General features: G+C 36.2%; 2 protein-coding genes across 2 annotated transcripts in view; one reads left to right on the forward strand and one right to left on the reverse strand.

Annotated features, from left to right (window-relative positions):
* The window catches only part of TEX10 (testis expressed 10), a 32,863-nt gene that overhangs the window by 1,722 nt on the left and 3,502 nt on the right, over positions 1 to 27,639 (forward strand). Inside the window, exons 2-12 of the mRNA XM_079791108.1 lie at positions 1,967 to 2,155; positions 3,870 to 4,582; positions 4,963 to 5,206; positions 8,231 to 8,343; positions 9,025 to 9,263; positions 10,004 to 10,139; positions 11,647 to 11,822; positions 13,224 to 13,401; positions 17,368 to 17,456; positions 19,584 to 19,717; positions 26,695 to 26,775. Coding sequence (XP_079647234.1) covers positions 1,976 to 2,155; positions 3,870 to 4,582; positions 4,963 to 5,206; positions 8,231 to 8,343; positions 9,025 to 9,263; positions 10,004 to 10,139; positions 11,647 to 11,822; positions 13,224 to 13,401; positions 17,368 to 17,456; positions 19,584 to 19,717; positions 26,695 to 26,775 — 2,283 coding nt within the window. The 5' untranslated portion in view covers positions 1,967 to 1,975. The remainder of the gene's footprint in view (positions 1 to 1,966; positions 2,156 to 3,869; positions 4,583 to 4,962; positions 5,207 to 8,230; positions 8,344 to 9,024; positions 9,264 to 10,003; positions 10,140 to 11,646; positions 11,823 to 13,223; positions 13,402 to 17,367; positions 17,457 to 19,583; positions 19,718 to 26,694; positions 26,776 to 27,639) is intronic.
* Positions 1 to 27,639, reverse strand: part of INVS (inversin) — a 152,513-nt gene that overhangs the window by 1,271 nt on the left and 123,603 nt on the right. The window lies entirely within an intron of this gene.

Below are 27,639 nucleotides of genomic sequence, written 5' to 3' on the forward strand. Positions count from 1 at the left end.
TCACTGACCAGCTGCCTCCTGCACGCCCCACACTGGGGATGGAGCCTGCAGCCTGGGTATGTGCCCTGACCAGGAATCGAACTGTGACCTCCTGGTTCATAGGTCGACACTAAGACACACCAGCCAGGCCCTCTTCAACTTCTTAATAAAGGACTAACCTTTCCGAGCCACATCTCTAAAATGGGTTTAGTTCCACCTTCCCTCATATAGTTTTGTGAGAAATGAATGCTAATGTATGTAATGCATCTAATAGTGTGCTTGGTATGTACTAGTCCAGATACTTTAAGAAATTATACATATTTGTGCTTACAGCTTATATGTTTACCAGTGTGCCAGGCACAGTTCTGAGTGTTTTACAAATAATGAACTCATTTCCTCCTCATTCATCCTACCTCATAACAACTGTATGACGAAGTATGTATTATTATTATCCCTATATTGTAGATAAAAACTGAGGCACAGTGGTTAACTACAGCCAGAAAGTGGTGGCCTTAATAAGAACCTAATCACTCTGTCTCTAGAATCTGCCCTTAACTTATATAGCCAAATCCTAACCCATAGCTTATAGGCAAGTGGCTTCTGGATTCCTGGAACTTGAGCTGCTGGACTTGCACCAGCCATTTTTCTCCCAATAATGCAAACCTTCATCTTACTCAAATTTTTTGGACACTCATGTATAGCATTAACTTAAAAAAAAAAAAAAAGCCAGGCATAGGATAATTTTGATAGAACAGAAGATGTTTTATTTATTTCAGAGGTACTGTTCCAGTGGGGTATACAGTGGAAGGTAGAATTCATTATTTTTGTAGTGTGTAGAAAAGGCTTCAAGAAACGCTGAGCTGGTTCTAGGTACAGGAGACATTTTTTAGACAGAAGTTAGCTTGTAGGAAGAGAAAGCTGAAGAGGAGGTGGGAAGGACGTGATATGTCCAGCTAAGGCCTTCACAGTAAAGGGAGTAGAGAAGCCCCTGAAAGCTCCTGAGCCTTGGTCACATGTGTTTAGAAATGGACTAGGGAGTAGACACTCGAGACAAGCAATGAAACCTGTGGGAAAACTCTTGAACAGTCTAGGTTAGAGATAAAGAGTGGAAGAAGTGCCCGGGGGGTGGGGGTAGGAAGCACAGATCAAAGGTTTTGTGTGTAAGTGGTAAGGTTTGGATATAAGTTGAAAGAATATGGTGAAGAGGGGGAAGTCAGGATGACATGGTCATGTCCGATTTATTATAGTAATGGCCTAATTGGTCTTGTTCCTTATCCCGCTGTTATTTATTTCCTTTTATACTGTTTTTCGGATACTGTGTTATGTTTATGTCTAGTATGAACTTGCCCCCGTGTTCAAAATGCTGGTATCTTCATTTTTTTGCCTATATCAGGCTTATCCCCTACTCCTGATCTATACCATTTTCTTTGCTCATGAAATGCTCATTAACTCTCCTTGCTGCATATCTGTATCTTACCCATTTTTCAAGTACCCAACTTAGGTTCATGAAACTTTTCCCATTACAGGCTTCATTAAATAACAACTTTTGTTTCCAAACTTGGCTTTGTTTTGCTAACGTTCAGAGTAGATACAAGATATCTTAGGAACTCTGTGCTGCTTTCCAACCCACTCTCAGCCTTCACCCGCCACATCCCCATAGAAAATTTCAAAAGGTTTCCATTTAGCACATTGCTTTACAGAAGGTTCCATGGTTAAAAAACCTTGACAAATCAGGGGCAAGCCGGTTGCCTTATTGTTAATGGCTTCTCTTTTACAAGTCTCCTGGCTAAATTAATTTTTTTTTTATTGCTACTTGGTAAAGGTATTTTCCATTTAATATTTTGATCCTTTGGTATACTCACTGTTGGCCTTGATTCTTGATTACCTTTGGTATAAATGATAATGTAAATGTTGAAAAATACCTTTATTCTTTCATAGTTTATTTTGTCTTTATCCATCATTTTTAAATTAATTCTTTTCATTATAGCACTCAAGAATGACCAAAAAAAGAAAACGCCAAGATGATTTTCAAAAAGTAAAACTAAAAGTTGGTAAAAAGAAGCCCAAGTTAGAAAATGCTACTGTTACAAACTTTAAAACGAAGACTATACATCTGCCTGAGCAACTCAAAGAGGATGGAACACTTCCAACAAACAATAGAAAACTTAACATAAAGGTAAATCATAAATATTATTTTGATAAAATTAGATTTTTTTTGAAATCACCTAGAAAGTTAGGTTTTTGTGAGAAGTTGTTTTAACTCTTAGGGCTTATTGATGGCTGGAATTTGGAGTTCATCTGTTACCCTGGTCTGATGTTGCCACTGCAGTTTTCCCACCTCCCCCAGAAAGACTTGCTCAACTAAATCCACAGTGATTTCTCCCTTGTATACTTAGTTGATGATTTAATATATCACTTGGAAATACCTTGTGTTTTACTTCTTGATATGTCAAGTTTTTGAAGTTTCAGTTTTCAAGCTGTTTTTTTCTCCAAGCTATTTATTATAGCACATTGAGATAAGATAGGCTTCTATCTTGCTCATTTTTTGAACCCTTATGACACAGCTTATAGATTCACTAGAGGCCCGATGCACGGATTCATGCACCGGTGGGGTCCCTCGGCCTGACCTGTGCCCACTTGCAATCTGGGACCCCTCGGGGGATGTCAGATAGCCAGTTTCGACCCGATCCCCACAGGCCCAGACAGGAGGGAGCCCGATCCTGTGCGTTGAGCGTCTGTCCCCTGGTGGTCAGTGCGTGTTATAGCGACCGGTGGACCAGTCATTCTGTTGTTTGGTCGTTCAGTCGCTCAGGCTTTTATATATATATAAAATAATATATATATAAATGTGTGAAGTTAATTGAAGTTTGAGCAGTAGTTTTACTTAAAAATTTAACAGCTTTATTGAAATGTAATTTATATATAATAAAATTCACCCATTACAGTGACAATTCAGTGGTTTTAAAAATATTTACAGTTATGCTCTCACGATAATCTAATTTTAAAACATTTTTTATCACTTCAGAAAGAAATGCTATACATACTCTTATAAAGTCACTCCTGTTCCTTCCCTCTAGCCCTAGGCAGCCACTTATCCACTTTCTATTTGCATAGATTTGCTTCTGGGCATTTCAAAGAATTGGAATCATACAATACCAGGTCTTTTGTAATTGGTCTTTTAATTAGCATATTTATGAGATTCATTCTTATTATAGCATATATCAGAGCAGTACTTAATTCTTTTGTGTTGTCAAATAATATTCCAGTGCATGGTTATATTACATTTTCTTAACGTTGATAGACATTTGATTGTTCCCACTTTTTGACTGTAATGAATATTTGTGAACAAGTCTTTGAGATGATATGTGTTTTCTAGTTTTGCTTTTAAGCTCCAAAGGTTAAATAATGTCAAAAGGTATTCGAAGTCATGTTTTTTTCACAGATTATGTAAATTATTCCACAAAGAAAATTGACACATGTTATAATTAAAATACATATATACCCTGAAAAACCACTTAAAATAGAAAGGGCCTGTTAAATTAAGAGTATGAGAATGTACCCAGCATATGTTTAGTACATAGTAGGTCTTTAAATGGTAGTGATGATAGTGTGCCTAAGTCTGCATGCAGGTTATTTTCAAAAAGAAAATTCTAACGAAAAATTATGTAATATTTTTATTAGTCTAGAAGTACTTTAAAGATAAAACTGTGTTTCTGATCTTAATAAAAGCTAAGTGTTATTTAGAAATACTTATTGAAGCAGTTTCCCCAAGAAGTGTCAGTTAATCAGTATAGTTTTAGATAGCATGTTTGTTTGAAAATGATATAATGCACATATATAAGTGTGTGTGTATATATACCTAAAACCTGTACTTTTGTATTTTTTTATAGGATTTGCTCTCACAGATGCATCACTATAATGCTGGGGTTAAACAAAGCGCTCTTCTTGGACTTAAAGACCTTTTATCTCAATACCCATTTATAATTGATGCACACCTTTCAAACATATTAAGTGAAGTTACTGCTGTGTTTACAGATAAAGATGCTAATGTACGATTAGCAGCAGTTCAACTTCTTCAATTCCTGGCCCCCAAAATACGAGCTGAACAAATTTCTCCATTTTTTCCTTTGGTAAGTGCCCATCTCTCTAGTGCCATGACTCACATTACTGAAGGAATTCAGGAGGACTCTTTAAAAGTTTTGGACATTCTGCTGGAAGAGTACCCAGCACTAATTACTGGCCGTAGCAGTATATTGCTTAAGAATTTTGTAGAACTTATTTCTCATCAGCAGCTGTCCAAAGGATTGGTAAATAGAGACAGATCCCAGTCCTGGATACTTTCTGTAAACCCTAATCGGAGACTCACTTCTCAGCAGTGGAGGCTGAAAGTCTTAGTGAGACTCAGTAAATTCCTTCAGGCCTTGGCAGATGGATCCAGTAGGTTGAGAGAAAGTGAAGGACTTCAGGAACAAAAAGAAAATCCCCATGCCACTAGCAACTCCATTTTTATCAACTGGAAGGAACATGCCAACGACCAGCAACACATCCAGGTTTATGAAAATGGGGGTTCACAGCCAAATGTCAGTTCACAGTTCAGGCTACGGTAAGAAGGATTTCAGTTATGTCCACATCAGTTTTCCTATATTGAATTATAACTGCTGACAATTGATGACTAATGGTGGGAAGACATGCAGTTGTCTTTCATAGTTTTCATAACAGTTATTCATGATTTGGTTTTATTTACTGATGGGAGGAGTCATTTGAAAGTATTAATTTATTCATTTTTAGCAAAGCCTATTGAGAAGTAAAGCTTCATAGCCTCTTGGCTTTGTCATCTTAGAATTTTATTTTTCTTACTAGTCTTGATCAATACAATTGTCAATTCATGGTTCTTTATTTTACTGGTACTTTATATTTAAGATTTACATTAAGCAAGGAATAATTTTTAATCATTAAATATTTTTCATTCTCATCCTTTCTTAGGAACCTGATTGGAGGACTAGGCAGTGTGGATGAAGGCTTGTCATCTACTGAAAACCTCAAAGGATTTATTGAGATAATAATTCCATTGCTGATCGAGTGCTGGATTGAAGCTGTTCCTCCACAACTAGCTACTTCTGTTGGAAATGGTGTAGAACGAGAACCACTGCAGGTTATGCAGCAAGTTCTTAATATTATTTCCCTTCTGTGGAAACTTTCTAAACAACATGATGAAAACCACAAATTGGTGAGAACTAACGGGTTCTTTATTTTCTTAGTGATACCCTTTATCATAAATGGGCAGATTCGATATTAGCATATTACCACTAATTGGTTATACATTTTCTCTTCTTTTTAAAATCCTTGCCTGAAGACATGTTTATTGATTTTAGAGAGGGAGGGGAGAGGGAGAGAGAGAGAAAAACATGGGTTGCCTCACATACGCACCCTGACAGGGAACTGAACCTGAAACCTTTTGGTGTACGGGGTTGGTGATGCTTCAACCAACCGAGCCACCTGGCAGGGGGAATTACACATTTTCCAAAAAATTCTTAGGGTTTAATTGTAATCTTTTTTTTTTTTTTTTTTTTTTTTTACTTTTACTCCAAACAACGAATTAAAATAGCTTTGTGAGAGCGTTATCTGAATATTAAAAATTATTAAGTGAAATGCATAACTTTTATTATGCTTATTTTCATTAGTTATGATTCACAGTGGGGTTACAATTTATTGCTTATGGCAGATTGTTTATGTAGGAACATTCTAGTACCTGGTGGCCACTTCTAGGGATAAAAAATGGCTGATTAAGTAGTCTCTTCTGGTTTGTGTCACATTGCCAAGTTTAGTAGAAATGGATCACACTAAAGATCTAATAACCATCCCTGAGTTTTTTTGTATTACTTTTGTTTTAGAGAAGACGCTACACACGAACTTGCTGAGTGTATGCTCTTTTATCTTGACAAAGGGTGTAAGATCAGAAAAATCTCTAAACATTACTTTTATTGTAGGTAAGCTGTACTTGCAGGTGTAGTGTGAGTGAAATTAACCTAAATGAAGTCTCAGAGTTCTAATTACACACTATAGAAGTTTCATTGTGTCTTAGTTTTGTATTTTAATGCTTGCTACTTTTTGTCTCTAGGTATCATAGCTATTGTCTTTTTCCCACAAGGGTTAGAATTTGTGAAGAATAGTCAGGTATAATAATTTATCAAAGATTTATTGAGTGTCTATAAATGTGGCTGTTTAAATTAGTTAAGATTCAAGCCCTCAGTCACACTGCTATATTTCAAGTGTTCAATAGTTACATGTGGCTAGTGGCTACTATTTTGGACAACACATAAGGCATAGTTTCATCATTGCAGAAAGGTCTGTTGAACAGCACTGCTCTACAGTGAGCTAGGTGCTAGTCTAGGCTCTGGGAGTACAGAGATAAACGTGACTGACAAAGTGCTTGCCTTCACAGTACTTACCTTCTGGTGGGGTTGATAGATGGTAAACAAATATATAATGCTAGTACTAGGAAGAAAGATAAAAGTAAAGCAGGGGAGCGAATATGTGCTGGAACAGAGTCAGGAAATGCCACTGAATGAAGTGAAGAAGCAAGTCTGGTGAAGACCCGTGGGAAGAACCTTCTAAGCATACGGAACAGCAAGGGCAAAGGCCCTGAAGTGTGAGAAGTTGAAGAGGAATGGCAGGAAGGGCTGTGTACGTAAGGTACTAGGAGAATGGTAGAAGATGAGCGAGAAATAGTGACAGTGGCCAGATCACATGAGACCATGTGGTCCATGATGAGGAGTTTGGATTTTAACCTGAGGGTGGTGAAAAGACATTGGAGGGTTTTGAGTAAAGGAGTGACACAGTCTGAATTATGTTTATTTAACTTTAATATGTTGAATTTACACATAGAACACTAATGAACTCACATGGGCTCACTATCCAGCTAACTTGTAGAGCCCAAACTCAGACCATCTGTCCCATAGATGAAAAGTTCTGCTCTACCTACATTCCTGTGCCCTTTCTCCCTTTCTGTATTACTATTTTGAAGAGTGATTTATGTTTTTTTATGTTTATAAGGTCACCCTGGCTGCTTTGTGGAGAACTAACTTATGTGGGGCAACAGGAAAAGCAGGGAGAGCAGTTAGAAGGCTATTGTAGTCTAGGTGGGAGATAAAGTGGCTTGGAGTAGAATGGTATCTAGTGGTTGAAATGATAAGTAGCAGCTAGGTTCTGGTAAAGCCAGCAGAACGGCTGGTGTGCATAGTGAAGGAAAGGAGCAAGGATGATGCATGTCCAAATGGCAGTGTGGCTGCTGGGGAACGGGCTAGGAGTTCAGTTTATTCATGTTAAATTTAAGATGCCTATTAGAAGTCCAAGAGGAGATGTTGGGACTACATTTATAGGCCAGGAAAGAGAAGAATCTAGTAAAGGACACTTAAGGAGCTATATGGTGAGCAGTTAGCACCTCAAGTCCCACATCCCAAGAAACCCCTCAGTCTGGAAAAATGGAATGGTTGGTCCTCTGGATGGGAGGAAAAAAGTATTGTAATCTGGAATTAGACAGTGTTTCAGGTAGGAGAGAATGAATGGTACATTCACAAATACTGCTGAAGAATTTTAGAGAAGTGTCGACGACCTTTAATAGGAAATAATGAAATTGATGGGGAATAGTGTTATGATATAAATAGAACACTAGGTAGAAGACTTGTGTATTTTATAAATATGTGTATTTTATAAATATTGTGTTAGTGGTTCAAGTTCAGGGTTTTCTTCGATTCTCTCCCTCCTTCTCTTGAACAGTAGATAAAATTCAAGTAAAAATAATTATTAAGCACCTAAAGAACTGTGGGTGAAAACTAGATGCTCTAACAGTTTATTCTGATTTTTAAATTTATTTACGTATTATATCATGAACAGAAGCTGTATTTTAAAAATATGTATGTTTGTATTGATTTCAGAGAGGAAGGGCGAGGGAGAGAGAGAGTGAAACATCAAGGACGAGAGAGAATCATTGATTGGCTGCTTCCTGCAAGCCCCCTACTGGAGATTGAACCCACAAGCTGGGCATGTGCCCTGACCAGGAAACAAACCATGCCCTCCTGGTTTATAGGTCGGTACTCAACCACTGAGCCACACCAGCTGGGCCAGAAGGTGTATTTTAATGGTAAATTTATAGTTGAACATTGACAGGTTGTCAAATTTATGCTTACAGTTTTATTGGTTATTTATAATTATTGTTTTTAGCAGGTTTTCTAATCTTTGCTCATTTTAATAGGAGTCTTGGCTTCGAAAGAATTATCTTGTAGATTTCAAACACCATTTTATGAGTCATTTTCCATATGCCTTAAAAGAAATAACCAAGCACAGGAAAAAAGAAACAAATAAAAGGTATTGTGATTCTTTACCACTGTACAGACTTGAAAAGTTGCTTCACCTGAAATGATGAGAAAATAAATAGCTTTAAACTTGAACTTTCTACACTGTGAAGTGTTTATACCTAATATAGAGGCCCAGTGCAGGGGTAGGGTTCCTAGGCCTGTCCGGTGAACAGGCCTTTCTTCGTTCCGTGCCACCCCCTGGTGGTCAGTGCATGTCCTAGCAAGCTATCGAACTCCCGAGGGGACACTTTGCATATTAGCCTTTTATATATATTTGTGTGTGTGTGAAATAAAAGTAGCAGTAGTTTGGCTGATCTTGAATAAGTCACTTTAAGCCTATGAACATCAAGTTTTTTTATTTTTATTTTTTAAATCTGTAAAGTGAATGTTTTGTGCTATCCAAGTGTCAAATAGCAAATGATATAAATATGAATTTAATAAAATTTGCTGAGGTGGATGCTTTTGGGAGAGACACTATGTAATTATCTTAAAAGTCATGTAGTTCTGCTCTCATTTACAATGAGGAAACTGGTAATGAAATTAATATTAGTATGTTATCAGTAACAGTAGCCTGAAGAAAGTGACATTGGAGAAAAATAGTTTTCTTTGACTCATTGATAGATTATTTAAGGATTGTAAGTGAAGTAGGCATGGTAGACACCAAACTTAATTAATGTGTCTTTGTTTTTAGCATCAAGCATTGCACGATTCTCTCCAATAATGTAGACCATCTCTTGCTGAATTTAACACTGTCTGATATCATGGTCTCTCTGGCAAATGCCTCAACTTTGCAGAAGGATTCCTATTGGATAGAAATGATAAGAAAATTTGTGACAGAGACCCTTGAAGATGGCTCTAGGCTAAATAGTAAGCAGCTGAACAGATTGCTCGGGGTATCCTGGAGGTTAATGCAGATACAACCAAACAGAGGTAGGTGGTGCTGCTTTATCTTTATGTGAGAGGAGCTCTTATGCATGCTATTTGAATTGATAACTTTCAAACATTCCATGTAGTTAATTACATTCAAGCTATAAAAGGTAGCTAGCATAGTTATAAAGGATTATCTACTTAAACACTGAAATTGTTTATGGTCCAGGGCATCCCTTTCTTAATGAATAGGTCCCTTCCTGAAGCAAATTGATACTGTTTCTAATAGATTACAGAATGGGTATAAAAGGAGGTAGATATTATTATTAAGAGGAAATGCCATCGAGCCTAATGAAGAAATACTCTTTTCTGATGTAGTTGGATTAGAATTTGGGAGCTTTTTCCTTTTTTTTTCTTATAGAATGAATCCAGCCTTTCTCTACATTTCTTCTAGCTTGAAGTTACATCACTTGGTCCGTTTTTAGTGTGACTTACTAATTTTCTCATTGAAAAACAAAGCTTTTCCATTTGGTTTCCATCTTAGTCACCTTTCTAATATCCTGTTTTGTTATCTTTACTTAGGTTTGTTGTCTCTTAGGAAAGTTTATACTGTAATCTCTGGTAGGTTTGACTTTTATATTAGGCCATTGCTATAGGACTTCGATTGATAGTCATCAGTTTGTGGCTAAGATCTGCTTTGTTATAGGACTAAAGAAAACTACCCTCTGTGCTTTTAAGGAATTTGGGGGCTGATGACCAAATATTTTTGATTCATAAGTAGTTGTTTTTTTCTATGTTTTTAGAGGCTACAGAGTCTCTCATTAAGGCAGTTTATACATTGTATCAGCAGAGAGGCCTTATCCTTCCAGTTCGGACTTTGTTACTGAAGTTTTTCAGTAAAATCTATCAAAAAGAAGAACTGAGATCTTACAGATTCAGGTAAAGTTTCATTTACTTTGCCTTTTTTACTCGGAGTTAATTTTGTAGTTTATTTAAATAAGATGATAGGGTGATTAAATCCTAGATGGTTATGTTTACGAAATGATATATAATTTTATGAAGAAGCATATAGAATAGTGCCAGTAATCTTTACACACATAACTGAGCAGATAAAAGCCTCTTTGAGTATGTCTGCTTATAACTAAAGGATAGTTGGAACAACCTATAGCAGCCTCAGCCTTTCTTTGCTTCTCATAAAAATTATGGAGATTGAGCCCTAGTCTGTGTGGCTCAGTTGGTTGAGCATCAACCTATGAACCAGGAGGCATAGTTTGATTCCCCGGTCAGGACACATGCCCTGGGTTGTGCTCGATCCCCAGTGTGGGACGTGCAGGAGGCAGCTGATCAATGATTCTCTCTCATCATTGATGTTTCTATCTCTCTCCCTCTCTCCCTTTCTCTCTGAAATCAATAAAAATGTTAAAAAAAAAAAAAAAAGAATGAGGGCAATAGAGATGAGAGTTTCTGGCTTAGTTTGGTGCTATCAGTTGAGACAGACAATAGAAGAGTTGGAACTAAGGAGTCAGTTTCTTGATATGGATAGTTTGATGTTTATTTGAGACAGTCTGGAAGAGATGTTTGGAAGATAGAGATTTGGGATACCTAGTTAAGTGTAGGGAGTTGTTAGAATATATTTGAGTCTTTACTATAAGCCAAATACTTTTCATAATTTTTCTGAATAATTCTCATAGTACTACTATGAAGGGTAGATACTGCTCCTCTCATTTTACAGAAGGAAACAAGCTTAGGTTAAATAAATTGGTGGTTGTCAATCAAATAATGGGTGATAGAGGTAGCTGAGATTTTAAATTCAGGTCTGTGATGACAGAAGTCATGCTTAAATCACTAAGTTTTTTGGGGTCAGCAAAAGTGATTGCTGTTACCTGATTAATGGAGACATTAGAGCTTTAGCAAGTATACTAAAGAACTGAAATAACACAAGTTCAAAGCCATTTTAGTGCAGGAGCACCCTACATTGACTGTATCCATAAGTTAATATAGTGCAATAAATAACACTACTTAGGACAAATAGTAGTACATGTTAATGTTTTTATTGATTTCAGAGAGAGGAAGGGAGAGGGTGAGATGGATAGAAGCATCAATGAAGAGAGAATCATTGATTGTCTCTCTCCTGCACACCCCCCTATTGGGGATTGAGCCCACAACCCAAGCATGAGCCCAGACCAGGAATCAAACCAGTGGCCTCTTGGTTCATGGGTCGATAATTTAGTGCTCCAAACTTAGTGGGTAAAACCTAGAAAATGCTGCCACTAAGTAAATGATGCTAGTATTTTCATAGGCTCTCAACGGTTTAAATGAGTGAATGTGTTATTGCAGATGACTTGTCACTTTATGGTGTATTTAGATTAAAAATTGTTTTTGTTTAAATTTATGTTCCTTGTCTTTCAAATTATACTTTATTTTGTTCTTCCTTGGCCTTTCTTAGATATCGTAGTAAAGTGTTATCCCGTTGGCTGGCTGGTTTACCATTGCAACTTGCTCATCTTGGCTCCCGAAACCCTGAACTCTCAACACAGCTTATTGATATCATCCAAACTGCTGCAGCACGAGCAAATAAAGAATTACTAAAAAGTTTACAAGCTACGGCTCTTCGAATCTATGGTAAGAGTTTGCTTAACTTTATAGGTGATCATTGGTACACCCTGATTTAGAAAAGAAGTTTCTAAGGGAAGCTCTTTAGGTTTGCCTTTCCTTTAAATTATTGTAAGTTACTTGTGCCATGATTAAATTACCAAAACAAAATCAACCATCAAATAGTAAATTAATTTTCAATACTAAGTATTCTTTATTAGAATAGTTTTAGAAGGTTAATGGTTATAGGTGCTTCTTGCATTCTTAAATTGTTTAAACTACCTGCTATTCACAAATTTAAAATTGTCAAGTATTTTAAATTCCTTTGAAGCTTTCGTGGGAAATTTCTTATTAAATCATAATCGATATCTTGTATGACTTCATATATTAATATGCCTTACTGGTCCCTAGAACTATCTCATATTTTAGGCAGAAATATCAATTAAAAGCATTCTGCGATATATATATACATAATTTACATTTGTTACTGAGATGTAATTCACATCCCATAAAATTTGCCATTTTATAATGTACAGTTTAGAAATTTTTATGAGACTGACGCGCTGCCTACTGCGCTAAGGAGGCAGGTCAGTTTAAAAATTTTAAAAAATATATATTCCCAAGGTTGTGCAAACATCATTGCTATCTAATTCTAGAATACTTTTATCAGCTCCAAAAGAAACTACCCATTGGTAGACCCTCCCCATTCTCGCTTTTCCCAGCTCCTGGCAAACACTAATCTGTATTTCTATCTCTGGATTTGCCTATTGTGGACATTTCTTATAAATGGAATTATGCAATATGGGGCCTTTTGAGTCTGGCTTCTTAGAGTGTTTTTAGGATTCATTCATGTTGAAGCATATTTCAGTATTTTATTTCTTTATTGCTAAGTAGTATTTCATTTAATGGGTATACCTCTTATGTTTATCCATTCATTAAGTGAAGGACATTTGGTTTGTTTCCATCTTTTGTGGGTATATTTTAAAATCTGTTTTCAGTATTGCTTATATGTAGGAGTATGTGTGTATACGTGTGTACATGTACATACACACACAAATAGATCTTTTGCTTTAGGTTAGGATTATGCTGTAATTGTCACTGTTTAGCAAAAGTGCTTGTTTTTTACTGTTTTGCTTTGTATCCAATCCCTTTACCCCCATGAAAGTTCTTATTTCAAATAAGAAAAACTTGGATGGTACGAAATTATTGCAGTGTTAAATAAATGTATCTTTAAATAAATAATGGTTATGCTCAATGTTTTACTTTAGAAAATAGCTTAAGCAATCATTATATGTTTTATGATAAAACTTTTTCATGTAATTGATATGTTGGAATTCAGCATAAGTAAAAATAATCTATCTGCTTTATTAATTTAATCTCTGTGTTGTACATCTTTATAGTTGAATTTAATGTGTTCATCTATCCCACTAGATCCACAAGAAGGCACTGTGGTGGTTCTCCCAGCAGAGTCTCAGCAGTGTTTGGTCCAGCTTATATATTTTCTACCCAGTCTACCTGCTGATTTGCTTTCTCGGTTAAGTCGTTGCTGTATTATGGGAAGACTCAGTTCAAGTTTGGCTGCCATGCTTATTGGGATTCTGCACATGAGGTAACATGCTCAAGTGAGCTGTATTTTAAGTGTATAATCTTTTCCTCTAAACATTGCTACTACCTTCATTTGCTCTTAATGCAGCAATTAAAACTTTATATTATTGCTAGATAAATTTACTAGAGTAAGACTGTTTCAAGTTGTTTAGTGATTTCTATAGCTAGATTGGAATAAGGGTTGAAATTATCAAAAGCATATAGTAAGGGCTCAATAGCAGGTGAGAGTACTATGCTTAAAATCTTTGGTGTTATAGAATTGCGATAAAGACCTTCCTTTCAGGGAGCTCAGAATTTAACATAGCTCGTGAGATAAGTAAATTTGTGGACTCAGATAAGGAATCACTTGAAATTTCATGTGTTAAAATACATATAACATAAAATGTAACATTTTTACCAGTTTTAAGTATACAATTAAAACTTTACAGTGGCACTCAGCCGGTGTTACTCAGTGGTTGAGTGTCGACCTATGAACCAGGATTTCCAGGGCACATGCCTGGGTTGTGGGCTTGATCTCCAGTAGAGGGTGTGTAGGAGGCAGCCAGTCAATGATTCTCTCTCATCACTGATGTTTCTATCTTTCCCTCTCCTTTCCTCTCTGAAATCAATAAAAATATATTAAAAGGCAACAATGGCATTAAGTACATTTAGATTGTTGTGTAACCAGGACCACTATCTGTCTCCAGATATTTTTCATCAACCTAAACTAAAACTCTGTGCCCATTATATAACTTCACCCTGCCCCCTCCCCACCACTGGTAACCACTATTCTATCTTGATAATTTTGATTATTCTGGTTACCTTATGTAAGGAATCATACAATATTTGTCCTTTCGTGTCTTGCATATTTCACTCAGCATAGCTCTTCAAGGTTTATCCATGTTGTAGCATGTGTCAGAATTTCCTTACTTTTTAAGGCTTAATGATACTCCATTGTGTATATACACTACATTTTGTTCATCTCTCATCTGTTGGTGGACATTTGGTTGTTTCTACCTTTTGGCTATTGTGAATAATGCGGCTATAAACATTGGTGTATAGATATCTGTTTTAGTCCTTTTAATTCTTTTGGCTATATTTCCAGAAGTGTAATTGCTGAATCATATGGTAATGGTTTAATTTTTCAAGAAACTGCTGTTTTCCACAGTGGCGTTAACATTTTACTCTGAAAGTTTTATAACTGTTTCATATTGCGTGTGTTCAAAGAAGCCTTAACCGCCTCATGTTGGTATCATCGGGCATAGTATTTTAGTACTCAGAAATATTTATTACTGATTGTGGTTCATGGTCAGGGTCTGATATGGTTTTACGCAGAAAGAAATTGAAATTTAGGCCATAGCTGTAAAGTTTAAAGACGAGTTTCCTTGTGGCTTTTTGTACAGATCCCCTATACCAGTAAAACAGGAGTCTCTCACTGTTTTGGTAGACTACCTTTCTTTGCCAAGCTTTTCATACCAGTTTAGGACATATTTGAATCCAGTTCTCCAGAATTTGCTGCAAAACTAATGATAATGTTTCCTTTTAGCAGAAGAGAGCTATTTGCAACATGTTGTTTATATGTGAATATTCAAGGTTTATTTCTTCATTAGAGAGAGACTTGGTCTTATTTTAAGTATTTTAAACATTTATTTCTTGTGTTTTTCTTTGTTAGAAATTTAAAAAACCCTACTCTTTGCCTAGTGTAAGCAATTATTTAGTGCTAGGCCTTTAAAAAAATTAAGTGTATTTTTACTTGTGTATTTAAGTGTATTTTTATTTATTTTGTGTTTAATGACTTCCAGTAGAGGGCACTCTGTTCCTTTGAATAACTAATGAAGGGTCTGTTTTAACATTCAGTTAAAACCACCTTTTGAACACTTCCCTTTGAAATTTATTCTCTTTAGGAGGAATATTATCTTTATAAACATCAATTATGCTTAACTTTTGTCAAGAATGTTTTCAAAAGTCTTTCTTTTTGTGGAGATTTGTGGTGACTGTTGAGAAAATATGTTAATTTACAGATAATGATAAAAGGGGTTAATAATAATTAAATTAAAAGTTGATTGTCTTTGTCCTTAGAAGTCCACCAAATTAAAGTTTGCCTTTTAGTATTTTCACAATCTGTTAGTACACTTCTCTTTCTGTAGGTGTATTGTACCCAAACGAATCTTTTAAAAAAAAGAATCCAAAATTAAGACTTAAACTTTTTTAGGCCAATACCACTATCAATGTATCACTTTTCCTAGATTTAGAATAAGAACAAGGCTTAGTTTCTTTTATTGTACACTGGGGTGATTTCATATCTTTCGTATTCTCTTCAAAATATCCTCTTCTGTCCTTGACTGTGGCTACAACTAGCCAACTTTTTCATTATCTGTAACCTGTAGTATTATAGTCTTGCTTCTCAATCCCTTTTATTTTGTGCACTGTTGCCAGATGGATTTTCTGAAATATTCCTTGAATCATTTCTGATTGTCTGTTACCTTAGAGTTGCTGCCCCTACCTTTCCCCCCCACACATTTAGAGTTTTTTAGAGTTTGACTTTTCCCTCATACCAGTATACTGTGTTGTTCCACTGGACTTTGCTCAGTCATATCCTCTCTACCCCTAGTTTATTTGCAGCTGGATTGGGGAACATAAGTGTTAGATAAAAATCTCTCAGAGAAGGGAGAGATTCTTGGACTTTAAGTAGAGTGAATATATGATCTGGTCTTGGAGGAGCAGTTCCAGTTTACTTCTTTTGTTCCAGCTTAATCAGCAATAACATCCCTTTACTCTCAGACATGTTCTGGCTTGAACAGTATACCAGTATATGGACATCATAGTTTTAAGGACAGTGTGATCTATTACTTGTCATTTGTCCAAAGTAGATTCCTAAATGGATGTGTACTCCTTTTAGCCACTGGATGGCACAATTGATTCCTAGTTTCACTGGGTTAAATATAGTTAACAGTAAAAATTAAGTGCTTCTAGTTGAGTTAGAAAGTCCTAATTTTGTCTGACATTTATTCAGATATCTATGACAAAATTTGTAGTCTTATCTTATTGGAACTGACCATTCTCAGCCTTTTGCTAGATTCCTGGTTGACATTTGTTGTCTTCTTATCCTTATCTTGAAGAGAATTTTTAAAGGAGTCACTGGAAACTGAACTCATAGCAGGAATCAGATCATCCTCATTTAATGAGAAGCTGCTTTACATTTAGATATTCCCTTGAGTCCTCTTCCAATACTTTCGCTGCACTATTAAGCAGACCTAGTTACAGCTTTGCAAAGTATGGGAGCATATAGTTAGTTATCTTTGAGTGGCTTTAAATGTAAGTATTCTTTGCCTAATTAAGATACTTTGGCTTAGGTAGGAATCTGGAGCTTGTTTAAAGTAAGCAAGGTGAGACTTTATAAAAATCAAGTAGTAAATGCATAGCAGCTAAAACTACTGAAAAATAAAACTTAGCCCTAGTTGGTTTGGCTCAGTGGAAAAAGCGTCAGCCTGTGGACTGAAGAGTCCCCGGTTCGATTCCAGTTAAGGGCACATGCTGGGTTGTGGGCTTGATCCCCAGTAGGGAGCATGCAGGTGGCAGCCCATCAATGATTTGCTCATCATTGATGATTCTATTTCTCTCTCCCTTCCTCTCTGAAATCAATAAAAATATATTTAAAAAATAAACAAAACCAAAACAACAAAACTTAATCTTGGCTTCTTAGAGTATGATTTTCAAATGTGTAGAAATTTTCTAAGTTATACCATATACTCTTTGGGCCAATTACGCTTTTTAATGAGACTTTACATAAATATAAATATGTTAAAAGTTAAAATTTCCATATCATGGTAGTTGAGCTCTTATATATAAAGTTAATACATACTCTAGATTTTGTTTAAGCTATTAAATCAGACTTGTTTTTAAAAAGAAAAAATGGTTATATTCTGTGTTGTTATTCTTGAGTCTTCAAGTTGGTCACTTCTGGTAATATTTCTCCCATTGTTTATTGTAGATCATCATTTTCTGGTTGGAAATATTCAGTTAAAGACTGTTTGATGAGTGATGTGGATTATTTCAGCTTCTTATTTTCAACACTTACAGGTAACCACATTCACCTACCAAGTTAAGGAAAGAAAAATATCTAGTATGAAGATTATCCTAAAATTTACTGTCCTTTATGTTTGGTTCTAAGTTTTGAGGATGATAAATGTCTCTTAGAATGAATTTTATTGATTAATAAATGGAAATCTTTGCCAAAACCGGTTTGGCTCAGTGGATAGAGCGTCGGCCTGCGGACTGAAAGGACCCGGGTTCGATTCCGGTCAATGGCATGTACCTTGGTTGCGGGCACATCCCCAGTGGGGTTGTGCAGGAGGCAGCTGATCGATGTTTCTAACTCTCTATCCTTCTCCCTTCCTCTCTGTAAAAAATCAATAAAATATATTTAAAAAAAAAAAAAGAAAAAAAATCTTTGAAGGAATATTTGTACCCTACATTGTCAGGCTCTTGAGGCAGGAAGATGCATGATTCATCTTTGCATCTCATACTACAAGTACCAAAATCTTGGGAAGTACTTGAATGTCATGATTGTTTTTTCACTTTCTGCTTAGTCTTATTTCTCAACTTTTTTCCCCCCAACTTTATTCTTGTCTTTGTTTACAGTGAATTGGACATACCTGACTCTTATTCAGATAGCCAGAGAAAGCCCCATTGCATACTTTTAAAAACTGATGAACAGAATATCCATTTTAAACATGTTCAAAATGTTCAGCTTGATAGGAAGAACATCAGATTTTGATTAGTTGTTTTCTACATTCCATTTGCCCTCAAAGTAAAATAGGTAAAATGAATATAGAAATGTCGTAAGTTAGATGTGTGAGTGTTACTATTGTTTAAATGATTGTACTCATTAAACATTTCAGTTTTATACTTGGATGATGATGAGATTCTTTGAAATTTTTTGAAGACTTGTGATTAGGAGACATATAATTAATATGTGGTCAGAATCCAAAGAGAAGTTGATAGGTTCTGGAAATGAGCTGAATCTTGCAAGATAAATCCTATATAATAAAAGCTATAAATCCTATATAACAAAAACCTAATATGCTAAGTGTCTGGTTGTCCGTTCAACCAATAAAAGCATAATATGCTAATGATATGCCAAGGCTGCTCAACCACTTGCTCTGACATGCACTGACCACCAGGGGGCAGATGCTTTGACCGGTAGGTTAGCTTGCTGCTGGGGTCCGGCTGATCGGGACTGAGCGAGATGGGCTGGACGTGCCCTGGAGCCCTCCTGCGGTTCCTCCTGGGCTGGCCAATCTCCCACATCCCTCCCAGGCCTTGATTGTGCACCAGTGGGGTCCCTCGGCCTGGCCTGTACCCTCTCGCAATCTAGGCTGAGGAACACCCCCCACCCCCAGCCCCCCAGTGCATGAATTTCGTGCACCGGGCCTCTAGTTTTATATAAAAGATAAATGTAGACTCCTACATGTTTACTTGATAGTTTGGATGTACACATTTGAGATGGAGGTGGGGGCTTTATATTTTAGGAGTAGTACCTGTCAAAAGGTTTAATGGTATTTGAAAGCTCATTATGAGCCAGTAATGGGATGTAGCTATGAAACCAGATGATGCTGCTTTGGGCTATGTTCATGAAAATATAGTGATAGGAACATCAAAGCAGAAAGCTAGGATCAGACTGACTACATTGCTGGTATTCTGATCATCGTGAGAGCTATATCTCAAGAGGGATTGTGGATAGGTCAGGCCAAGTGTAATAGGGTTGGTAAGAGAATCAGATAGTAGTTTGAATGGGCTATTATGTAAGAGAATACAGAGTTTGGTATATGTATGGAATCTATTCTTTTACTTGTTCATTTGCTTTTTTAAACCTACCGTTATTTGGAAAGGTTGCCTTTTACTTTTTTTAGGTAAATGTCGTAAAGCCCTTTATATAAGGGGGAAAGCCTGTTTCTTGCTACATTATAGATTGGGTCAGAGCACACATTTGTGTACATAATTATATGAATTTTACTGTCTCCATTATCAGCTGTTCATTTTTAAAAAATACTATATGAAATGCAGAAATTTGGAGGCAACAAGATAGCTTAAAGATGATTTTGTCTTAAAGATACATGTCATCTATCTGTTTTTTAAAAAATATGAACAATGTCCCTTGCTTTGTGATTTATTTTTTTAATTTGACTTTCTTTGTACCCAAATTAGGGTTTTCAAAAGAGGAGCTGACTTGGCTTCAGAGCCTTCGAGGAGTTCCTCATGTCATCCAGACACAGCTCTCCCCTGTGCTACTTTACCTTACAGACTTGGAGCAATTTTTACACCATTGGGATGTAACAGAGGTAATAGTGCATTTATAAAGAAATTACTAGCTATTAAAGTTCAATAGTATATATTAGGATTGCCTTGCATGAGATATTCTTAGAGATACAAAGTAGTATAAGAGATGATCCATGTTCTGAAAGCGTTTATGATCTTGGCCAGGAGTGTTTTTCATTATGGGTTATGCCACTAGAATAAAATAAAATAAATTAGCAATTTGAATGATACTGATTTATTTCCTTTTACCTAGCACAGGATAGATAGTATAAGTACATCTATGGAAAGAGGATAGACTTCATAGAAAAGAAAGAATTTAACTTGAAGTATTGAAGGATGAGTAAGACTTATGTAGGATTTGGTGTCCTTGAAGGTAGCTTTTTTAAAAATATATTGTATTGATTTTTTACAGAGAAGAAGGGAGAGGGATAGAGAGTTAGAAACATCGATGAGAGAAACACCCATCAGCTGCCTCCTTCACACCCCCTACTGGGGATGTGCCCGCAACCAAGGTACATGCCCTTGACTGGAATCGAACCTGGGACCTTTCAGTCTTCAGGTGGACGCTCTATCCACTGAGCTAAACCAGTTAGGGCGGTAGCTTTTTTTAAACAACAAAAATTGAGCAGTTCCTTTGGTTTTAAGTTAATCTATACTTTATTAAAATTAAGTTTTAAACCCTAATTCTTCCTCAAGCTTTAAAGTTCAACTTACAAATCTTACTTTTAAGAAAAATGTAGTAAACTTCAGCATTTATTTTAAAAGGGGACTTTGATTATATTTTTTTCTTTTAAAACAGTTAAAATTTTAAACTGTTTAACTGTTAGTATAGTCGATATTTGTCAAGTAGTTCAGTTTTCTGACAAACCTCACAGATGTTAAAGTAAATCTTAAATAGCTGAACTTAAATGTGATAAATCTTAATACCTTAGGCTTCACTATTGATAGTGAAATTTGTATTAAAATGATGAGTTTAAATTAATTACTGACATGGTTTAAATTGGAATTATAAAGCTGATCTTTTACCCTCAAAATTGTCTTACATGTTACAGATATGTAAAGTAAATAAACTAAAATAACAAAACATTAATACTAAGGATTTGATTCTCTAAAACATTTCTATATTAACTAGTTTCTTTTATTTCTTCATTTTCTTTCCATGCATTAAAAGATACTTGAATTCAAGTATGAATGCAATTATGTCATCCCCAAATAATTTTGGTTTCAACCTTTCATGCAACTTCTGAGGTTATCACTTCTCTGCTGGTTCATTTTACTTGAATGATTAAGAAGGTCTCTGGCCAGGACACTGACTATATTCTTTTCTAGTAACTTCTCATTGCCAGTACAAGTCAGTTTTTTTAATCTCTTTGTTAATGTTCAATAATCTACTTCTGTTTTGTGTACCAGTTGATTTTACTCAGCTGATCTGCTTACTTCTTTCATTATGATCTGAATACTCTTCATGTCCTCACCATATCTTAGGGCTATACCTTTTATAGATATATGAAGGATTTCTCTCATGTTTGATTCTGATCACAATACTTCGGGCATGCCAAAGGACATTTCTCTTCTCTTTATTACCCTAGTGCCTGGTATGTGTTTATATGTAGGTTCTCCAAAAATACTGGATTTTAAAAAGTGAGAAGAAAGGTGACTTTTTATATACCCTTCTGGCCCCAAGATTATGGCCAGAGAGATAGCAAGGTCACCAAGAATAATTTGGAGGTTGCCAGGGACTTGTTTTAAAGTGTTTTCAAGTCTAACCGAGAACTCTGACATTTAGAAAGAAAGAAAGAGAGACAGAGACAGAGACAGAGACAGAGAGAAAGAAAGAGAGAAAGAAAGAAAGAAAAAGAAAGAAAGAAAGAAAAAGAAAGAAAGAAAGAAAGAAAAAGAAAAAAGAGAAGAAATAAAGAATTGGGTAACCAACCTCATTATTTAGTATCTAAACTTTTTTCTTGGTAAATGAAGATAGCTACGAAAGGTAGACTGAAGTTAGGACCTTCAATATTAGATTGGGGAGTTTGGGTTTGCCAACATTAGTAAGAGTACTTGTTTTAAGGGACATTGGAGAAGGCATTATATGGGGATTAGTGAGTCCATATTCCAGGCATAGATTTGCCAATGTCTACTTGGTAACCTGTACAACTCATATAACCTTTATCTGATAACTTAAATTCTTATAAGCACATAATATATGTAAAGCCAAGACACAATTGTCATGAAAATGTGATCAGTTATATTTCTGAAGTGTGTATTTGACAAGGGCATGTATTAAACTTCAAGGTTGCTGTCTCTGAAATATTAAGACGTAAATTAGGAAAAATCAGAAAGTCTAATTTTTTGTTTTGAAGTTCTTAAGCAAAGGTTTCTTTATTTTTATTTTTTTAATCTTTATTGTTGAAAGTATGAAAATATTACATATTCCCCATGTTTCCCCCATTGATCCCTTCTAGCCTGCCCCTATCCCACCCCAGGCCGTCACCATACCACTGTCTGTATCCATGGATTATGCATATACTAGAGGCCCAGTGCATGAATTTGTGCACGGGGAGGGGCCACGGGCAGTTGGCGGCCGGCCCTGCCCCCGATTGGGGTGTTGGGGGCCAATCGGGGGGCGGGGGGGCGATCGGGGCCCAGATCAGGCTGGTTGGCTGCCGCAGTGTATGTCATAGCCACCGGTTGTTCTGGTCATTACGGTCATTCCTCCGTTCCGGTCGCTGGGCTTTTATATATATAGATATGCATACAAGTTCTTTGGTTGATCTCGTCCCTCCCTCCCACCCACCCCCTTCCCTCTGAGATTCCTGTCTGTTCTGTGCTCTTTGTTTCTGGATTTATTTTGTTCATCAGTTTATTTATTTTTAATTGATTTCAGAGAGGAAGGGAGAGGGAGAGAGAGAAACATCAATGATGAGAATCATTGATTGGCTGCCTCCTGCATGCCCCCCATAGGGGATCGAGCCCACAACCCAGGCGTGTGCTCCAGACCAGAATCGAACCCGGGACCCTTTAGTCTGTAGGCTGACGCTCTATCCACTGAACCAAACCAGCTAGAGCCATCAGTTTATTTTGTTCATGTGTGAGATCATGTGATCTCTGACTGCCTTATTTTGCTTAGCCAGGTCCCTCCATGCTGTCTCAAAGGGTAAGAGATCCTTCTTTTTTACTGCTGCATAGTATTCATTCCATGGTATAGATGTACCACAGCTTTTTTATCCAATCATCTACTGATGTGCACTTGGGCTGTTTCCAGATCTTAGCTATTATAAATAGTGCTGCTAAGAACATAGGGGTGTATATGTTCTTTCTGATTGGTGTTTCAGGCTTTTTAGGATATATTCCTAGAAGTGGGGTCACTGGGTCAAATGGAAATTCCATTTTTAATTTTTTTAGAAAATTCCACACTGATTTCCATAGTGGTTGTACCAGTCTGCATTCCCACCAGCAATGTACTAGGGTTCTTTTTTGTCTACATCCTCGCCAGCATTTGTTTGTTGATTTATTGATGACAGCCATTCTGACAGGTGTGAGGTGGTACCTCATTGTCGTTTTAATTTGCATCTCTCTGATGATTAGTGACATTGAGCATTTTCCCATGTCTGTTGGCCATTTGCCTGCTTTGGATAAGTGTCTATTTAGGTCTTCTGCCCATTTTTCTATTGGATTGTTTGTTTTCCTTTTGTTGATTTGCTTGAGTACATATTTTGCATAAGCGAAGATTTCAATTTTCTTTTGGATACATTTTGCTATATTTAAATTGCCCTTTCCTGTGAAAGGACATATTAGAATTACACATAGTTTTGTTACCTTAGTGTTAAAAACTTAGTTTTTTAATTACATCATTTGAACAAGTTATTAGTTGGTAGAGTGGGGTTTCTTAGTTGTAGTTTTATCTGCCTAGGCTGAAGTGATTTAAAAAAAATCAGACTTATTTTGAGTACGTGTTCAAGTATAATTCAGAAGAACAGAAGGATAATAATAAAAAGACTTCCATTCTCTCTCTCTCAGCTACCCATTTCCCCTCCCCAGTTTCTATGTATTCTTTTACATACCTTCTGTCTTCACAAATGACTACCTATATTCTTATGTTTTCTTCCTTTTATAGAAATAACATACTCTATACACTGATCTGGAACTTGCCATTAATGATGGAAACAGTAATTAACGGAAAAATCACAAAGGGAAAAGGAATCTCTACACAGAGATACTTTTCCCAAATGGAGATTTCTATACCAGAGCCAATGAAAGATTTTAAGGTTAATAATTGTCATTTATAAAATATTGAATGGTTGTAAAAAATAGTTTTAACATAAATAAGCTCTGAAGGATAATAAAACATAAATCCAGTTTAAGAAAGAGAACATTTTTCATTATTTTTGAAATCCCTATGCCTTTTCCATCTCCCTTTAGAGTAACACTATCTTAAGTTTTATCTATCATATCTCTTACTTCTTCATAGTTTTTTTTAATTTTTTAAAAATATATTTTATTGATTTTTTACAGAGAGGAAGGGAAAGGGATAGAGAGTTAGAAACATCGATGGGAGGGAAACATCGACCAGCTGCCTCCTGCACACCCCTCACCAGGGATGTGCCCACAACCAATGTACATGCCTTTGACCGGAATCGAACCTGGGACCTTTCAGTCCACAGACTGACACTCTATCCACTGGGCCAAACCGGTTTTGGCCTTCATAGTTTTATTATATTATATTATTAGTATGTAATTCCAAACTACGTTGTTTAGTTTTACATGTTATTGAATTTTTAAAAAAGGAAATAATATATTATTCAGTAATTTGCTCTTCATTCAGTGTACTAAGATATCTATATTAATTTATAAGTGCTGTAGTATTTCATTCTTTTTTCATTGCAGTGTAGTATTCCATTGTAGTAAGATATTCTGACCAATTCACTTTTTCTTAGTTTGAGAATTATTAGCATTCCATTTATGTTTACTTTTGGCATATTACCAGTGCCTATTGTTTTGTGTTTTTAAGTGTTTGCTTGTTAACACAGCCTACCTTCAAATTACACTATACTCTTCATACCATAAGTAATGTGTAATGATAAATGAGGTCATTCTTTTCTATGTTTTTCATATGTAATATTTTTTTCTCTACATGTTTTTTTTTTTTAAAAAACGTATTTTAAAGATTTTCCTTTAATCACTTTTTTCAGCAGTTTGTACTATGGTGCTGTTTTCTTTGTGTTTTTTCTTAGCTCGATGTTTACTGAGTGTTTGGAAAAAATGTCAGCCATTATTTCTTAAACATGTTTTTGTCCCCTTCTGGACTCCAGTTTACGTTGTTAGATGACTTGATATTATCCTGTAGGCCTCTTTTTCCTGTGTTTCAGAAAGTGTGCTGTGTCTTCCAAGTTCACTGATTTTTTGCCCCCCTGCAGTTTCTAATCTGCTCTTAAATTCAACCAAAGATTTTTTTAAAATTAAGACTATTTTTTAGAGCAGTTTTAGGTTCACAGCAAAGTTGGAGGAAAGGAACAGATATTTCCTATCCCCTCCCCACACACATGCATAGTCTCCTCCATTAGTAGCATCCCCTGCCAGAGTGGTAACATTTGTTACAGTTAATGAGTTTACATTGATATAATCACCCAAAGTCTAGAGTTCACATTACGATTCACTGTTGTACATTCTTCGGCTATGGACAAAATGTATAAAGGACATGTATCTATCATATGGAATAATACAGAGTATTTTCATTGTCCTTAAATCCTCTGTGCTCTGCCGATTCTTCACCCAATACCTGGCAACCAGAGATCTTTTTATTGTCTTTGTGGACATAAATTTTCAACTCTTCTGTTTGTAATCCATCTCCTTTTGGTGCCACCCCTGTCCCATTCAGACCATCTTTCTCACCCCATTTGAACTCTAACTCTCCTGACAGTCTGCCTCTATTTATTCATGGATAGCCTGTTCTGTCTGGGCCACTGCAATTCTTCCACCCATTCCAGTGCTGATGGTTAACCCGCCCAGTGGCTTTAGAACTGAATTGTTCAGGAAGGAAAGGGGAGGCAGAAGAGAAGGGATTAAGTTGCCATTTGCTGTTAAATAGGGCTTTGCAACCTGATTTACCTTTTGGCAATGAACATATTCACTATGCTCATTTTGAAGTAGAAAGATGGCATTGAAAGTGTGTTGTATATGTTGTTACTTAAGGTATAAAAGATTAAAAAAATTGCCACTTGAAAACTCTTGAGTGGTCTCAATCTATTAGAAGTTTTAGAGAGAAGTAATGCATAGAACTATTGGTTTTTAAAGGGTGATTGACAGTTCTCTTGAATGTAGTGAGATTATCCTCTTCCTGGAGTGATGTTTTTCTTTCCACCAGTCTCATCTCTGTCCCTCCTTGTGGTTTTTCTACATGTTTCATTGTTGGCACTACGCTCATCAGCTTTTGGCGTGTGTCACAGTGCCTCAGAACTCAGTGCTGTCCTTCCCTCTGCTTCTTTCTCACGCTCCTCATATTTTTCTTTTCCTATCACCTGTTGTCTTTTACCTTTGGAGAATAGGAGGCAGTGGTACAATTAATTCAAACGGGGTATTAATATCTGGATCATAAGTGTTTTTGTATGACGTTTTTCCACCAAATGGAGAAAAGGCTTTTGTCAGTCTTTTGTTAAAATCATTCAGTTCTTTTTATTATAGCATTTAACAGAAATACAATCTCTATCTTGGTAAATTATAAGCTACTTCAGGGTGTGAGAGAGAAGTTTCTTATTCTTTCATTCTTGGGTATGGCACCTAAAAGGACTAACTCAGCACTCAGTAAATGTTTAATAAAATGAATTATTTGGAAAATTAGTCCATATATGAGGCTTGATTGTTTGATCTTTGACATTTGCATCTTCAGAGTCATTTTTTGTTAAGTTTCCCATTAATATGTAGAGCAAGTAGGTTAAAAAAGTCGGTTTAACTTGTTTCTGACCTAAAGTGTCCTAACTTGGTTACTGGTTTTCTTCTTTTCTGACAGACAGTGTGTCACAGTCTGTTGGTTATCCCTGCCCGAAGCCAGAGCTTTGACATCGTGCAAAGTGCCATCAGTAAGCATTTGGTAAATATACTTAAACTTTTTTTTCTGTTACGCAGAAAAGCATATAGATTCATTGGTTAAGATTAGGTTTGTCATAGCCTAGGAGAGAGTGAGAATCAGGAATCCTAAGCTCAATAACCTCTCACAGCATGATGCTATGGCGAGAACTGAGAAATCTTGCTGTTTTTCCTGACTGTTGCTAATTAATTTTTGAACTTGAAAAAATTGCCTGATACCAGAACCTTACTTTTTATTTCTACATCTGTGCAATGAAAGACCTTAAAATTATGCCTCAGGTCCTTCTGACTTGTAATGCTTTAACATGTGCCTGATGTTAGTGTATTGGGAATCCAGTATCCAGACTGGGATCTAATTTCCACCCAGAACATTTGGGGTCTAAAGCATGTCAAACTCGTGGCTGGCAAGCCGAATGTTTTGACATGCTTGGTCTAAACTATAGGGAAGTCACCTAACTGGCGCAAGGCCTGGTCACTGGAGGCAGGGAGCTCAGCCATGAGACTTACTTTTCTTCTGGCCAGTGAGTGTCTCTTGTTCCCATTGGTATTAAATTCACATTAGGTATGCCTGGGTTTTGCTTTTAATTTCCTCCAACACTTACACTTTGAATTTTGGCTTTTTATTATAAGAATGTATTATAGTACAAGGGAGAGATCTGAAATTTTATTTTCCAGAGACTTTGTTTGCATAATTTTATAGGCACGTCCACACCTCCTTTCCTTCTTTAAAATGTTATTTCCCTTGAGTTGGAAGAATCCTTATCCCTTTTGTCTCCAAAGATCCCCACCTTGTGTTTTTTAAACCTCTGGTCCAGAAATGTATGCCCTCCTTTGACTACATTCATTATCCTCGTTAAAGTTCAACATG

Source organism: Cnephaeus nilssonii (assembly GCF_951640355.1).
Source record: "Cnephaeus nilssonii genome assembly, chromosome: 14".
NCBI classification, from domain to species: Eukaryota; Metazoa; Chordata; class Mammalia; order Chiroptera; family Vespertilionidae; genus Cnephaeus; species Cnephaeus nilssonii.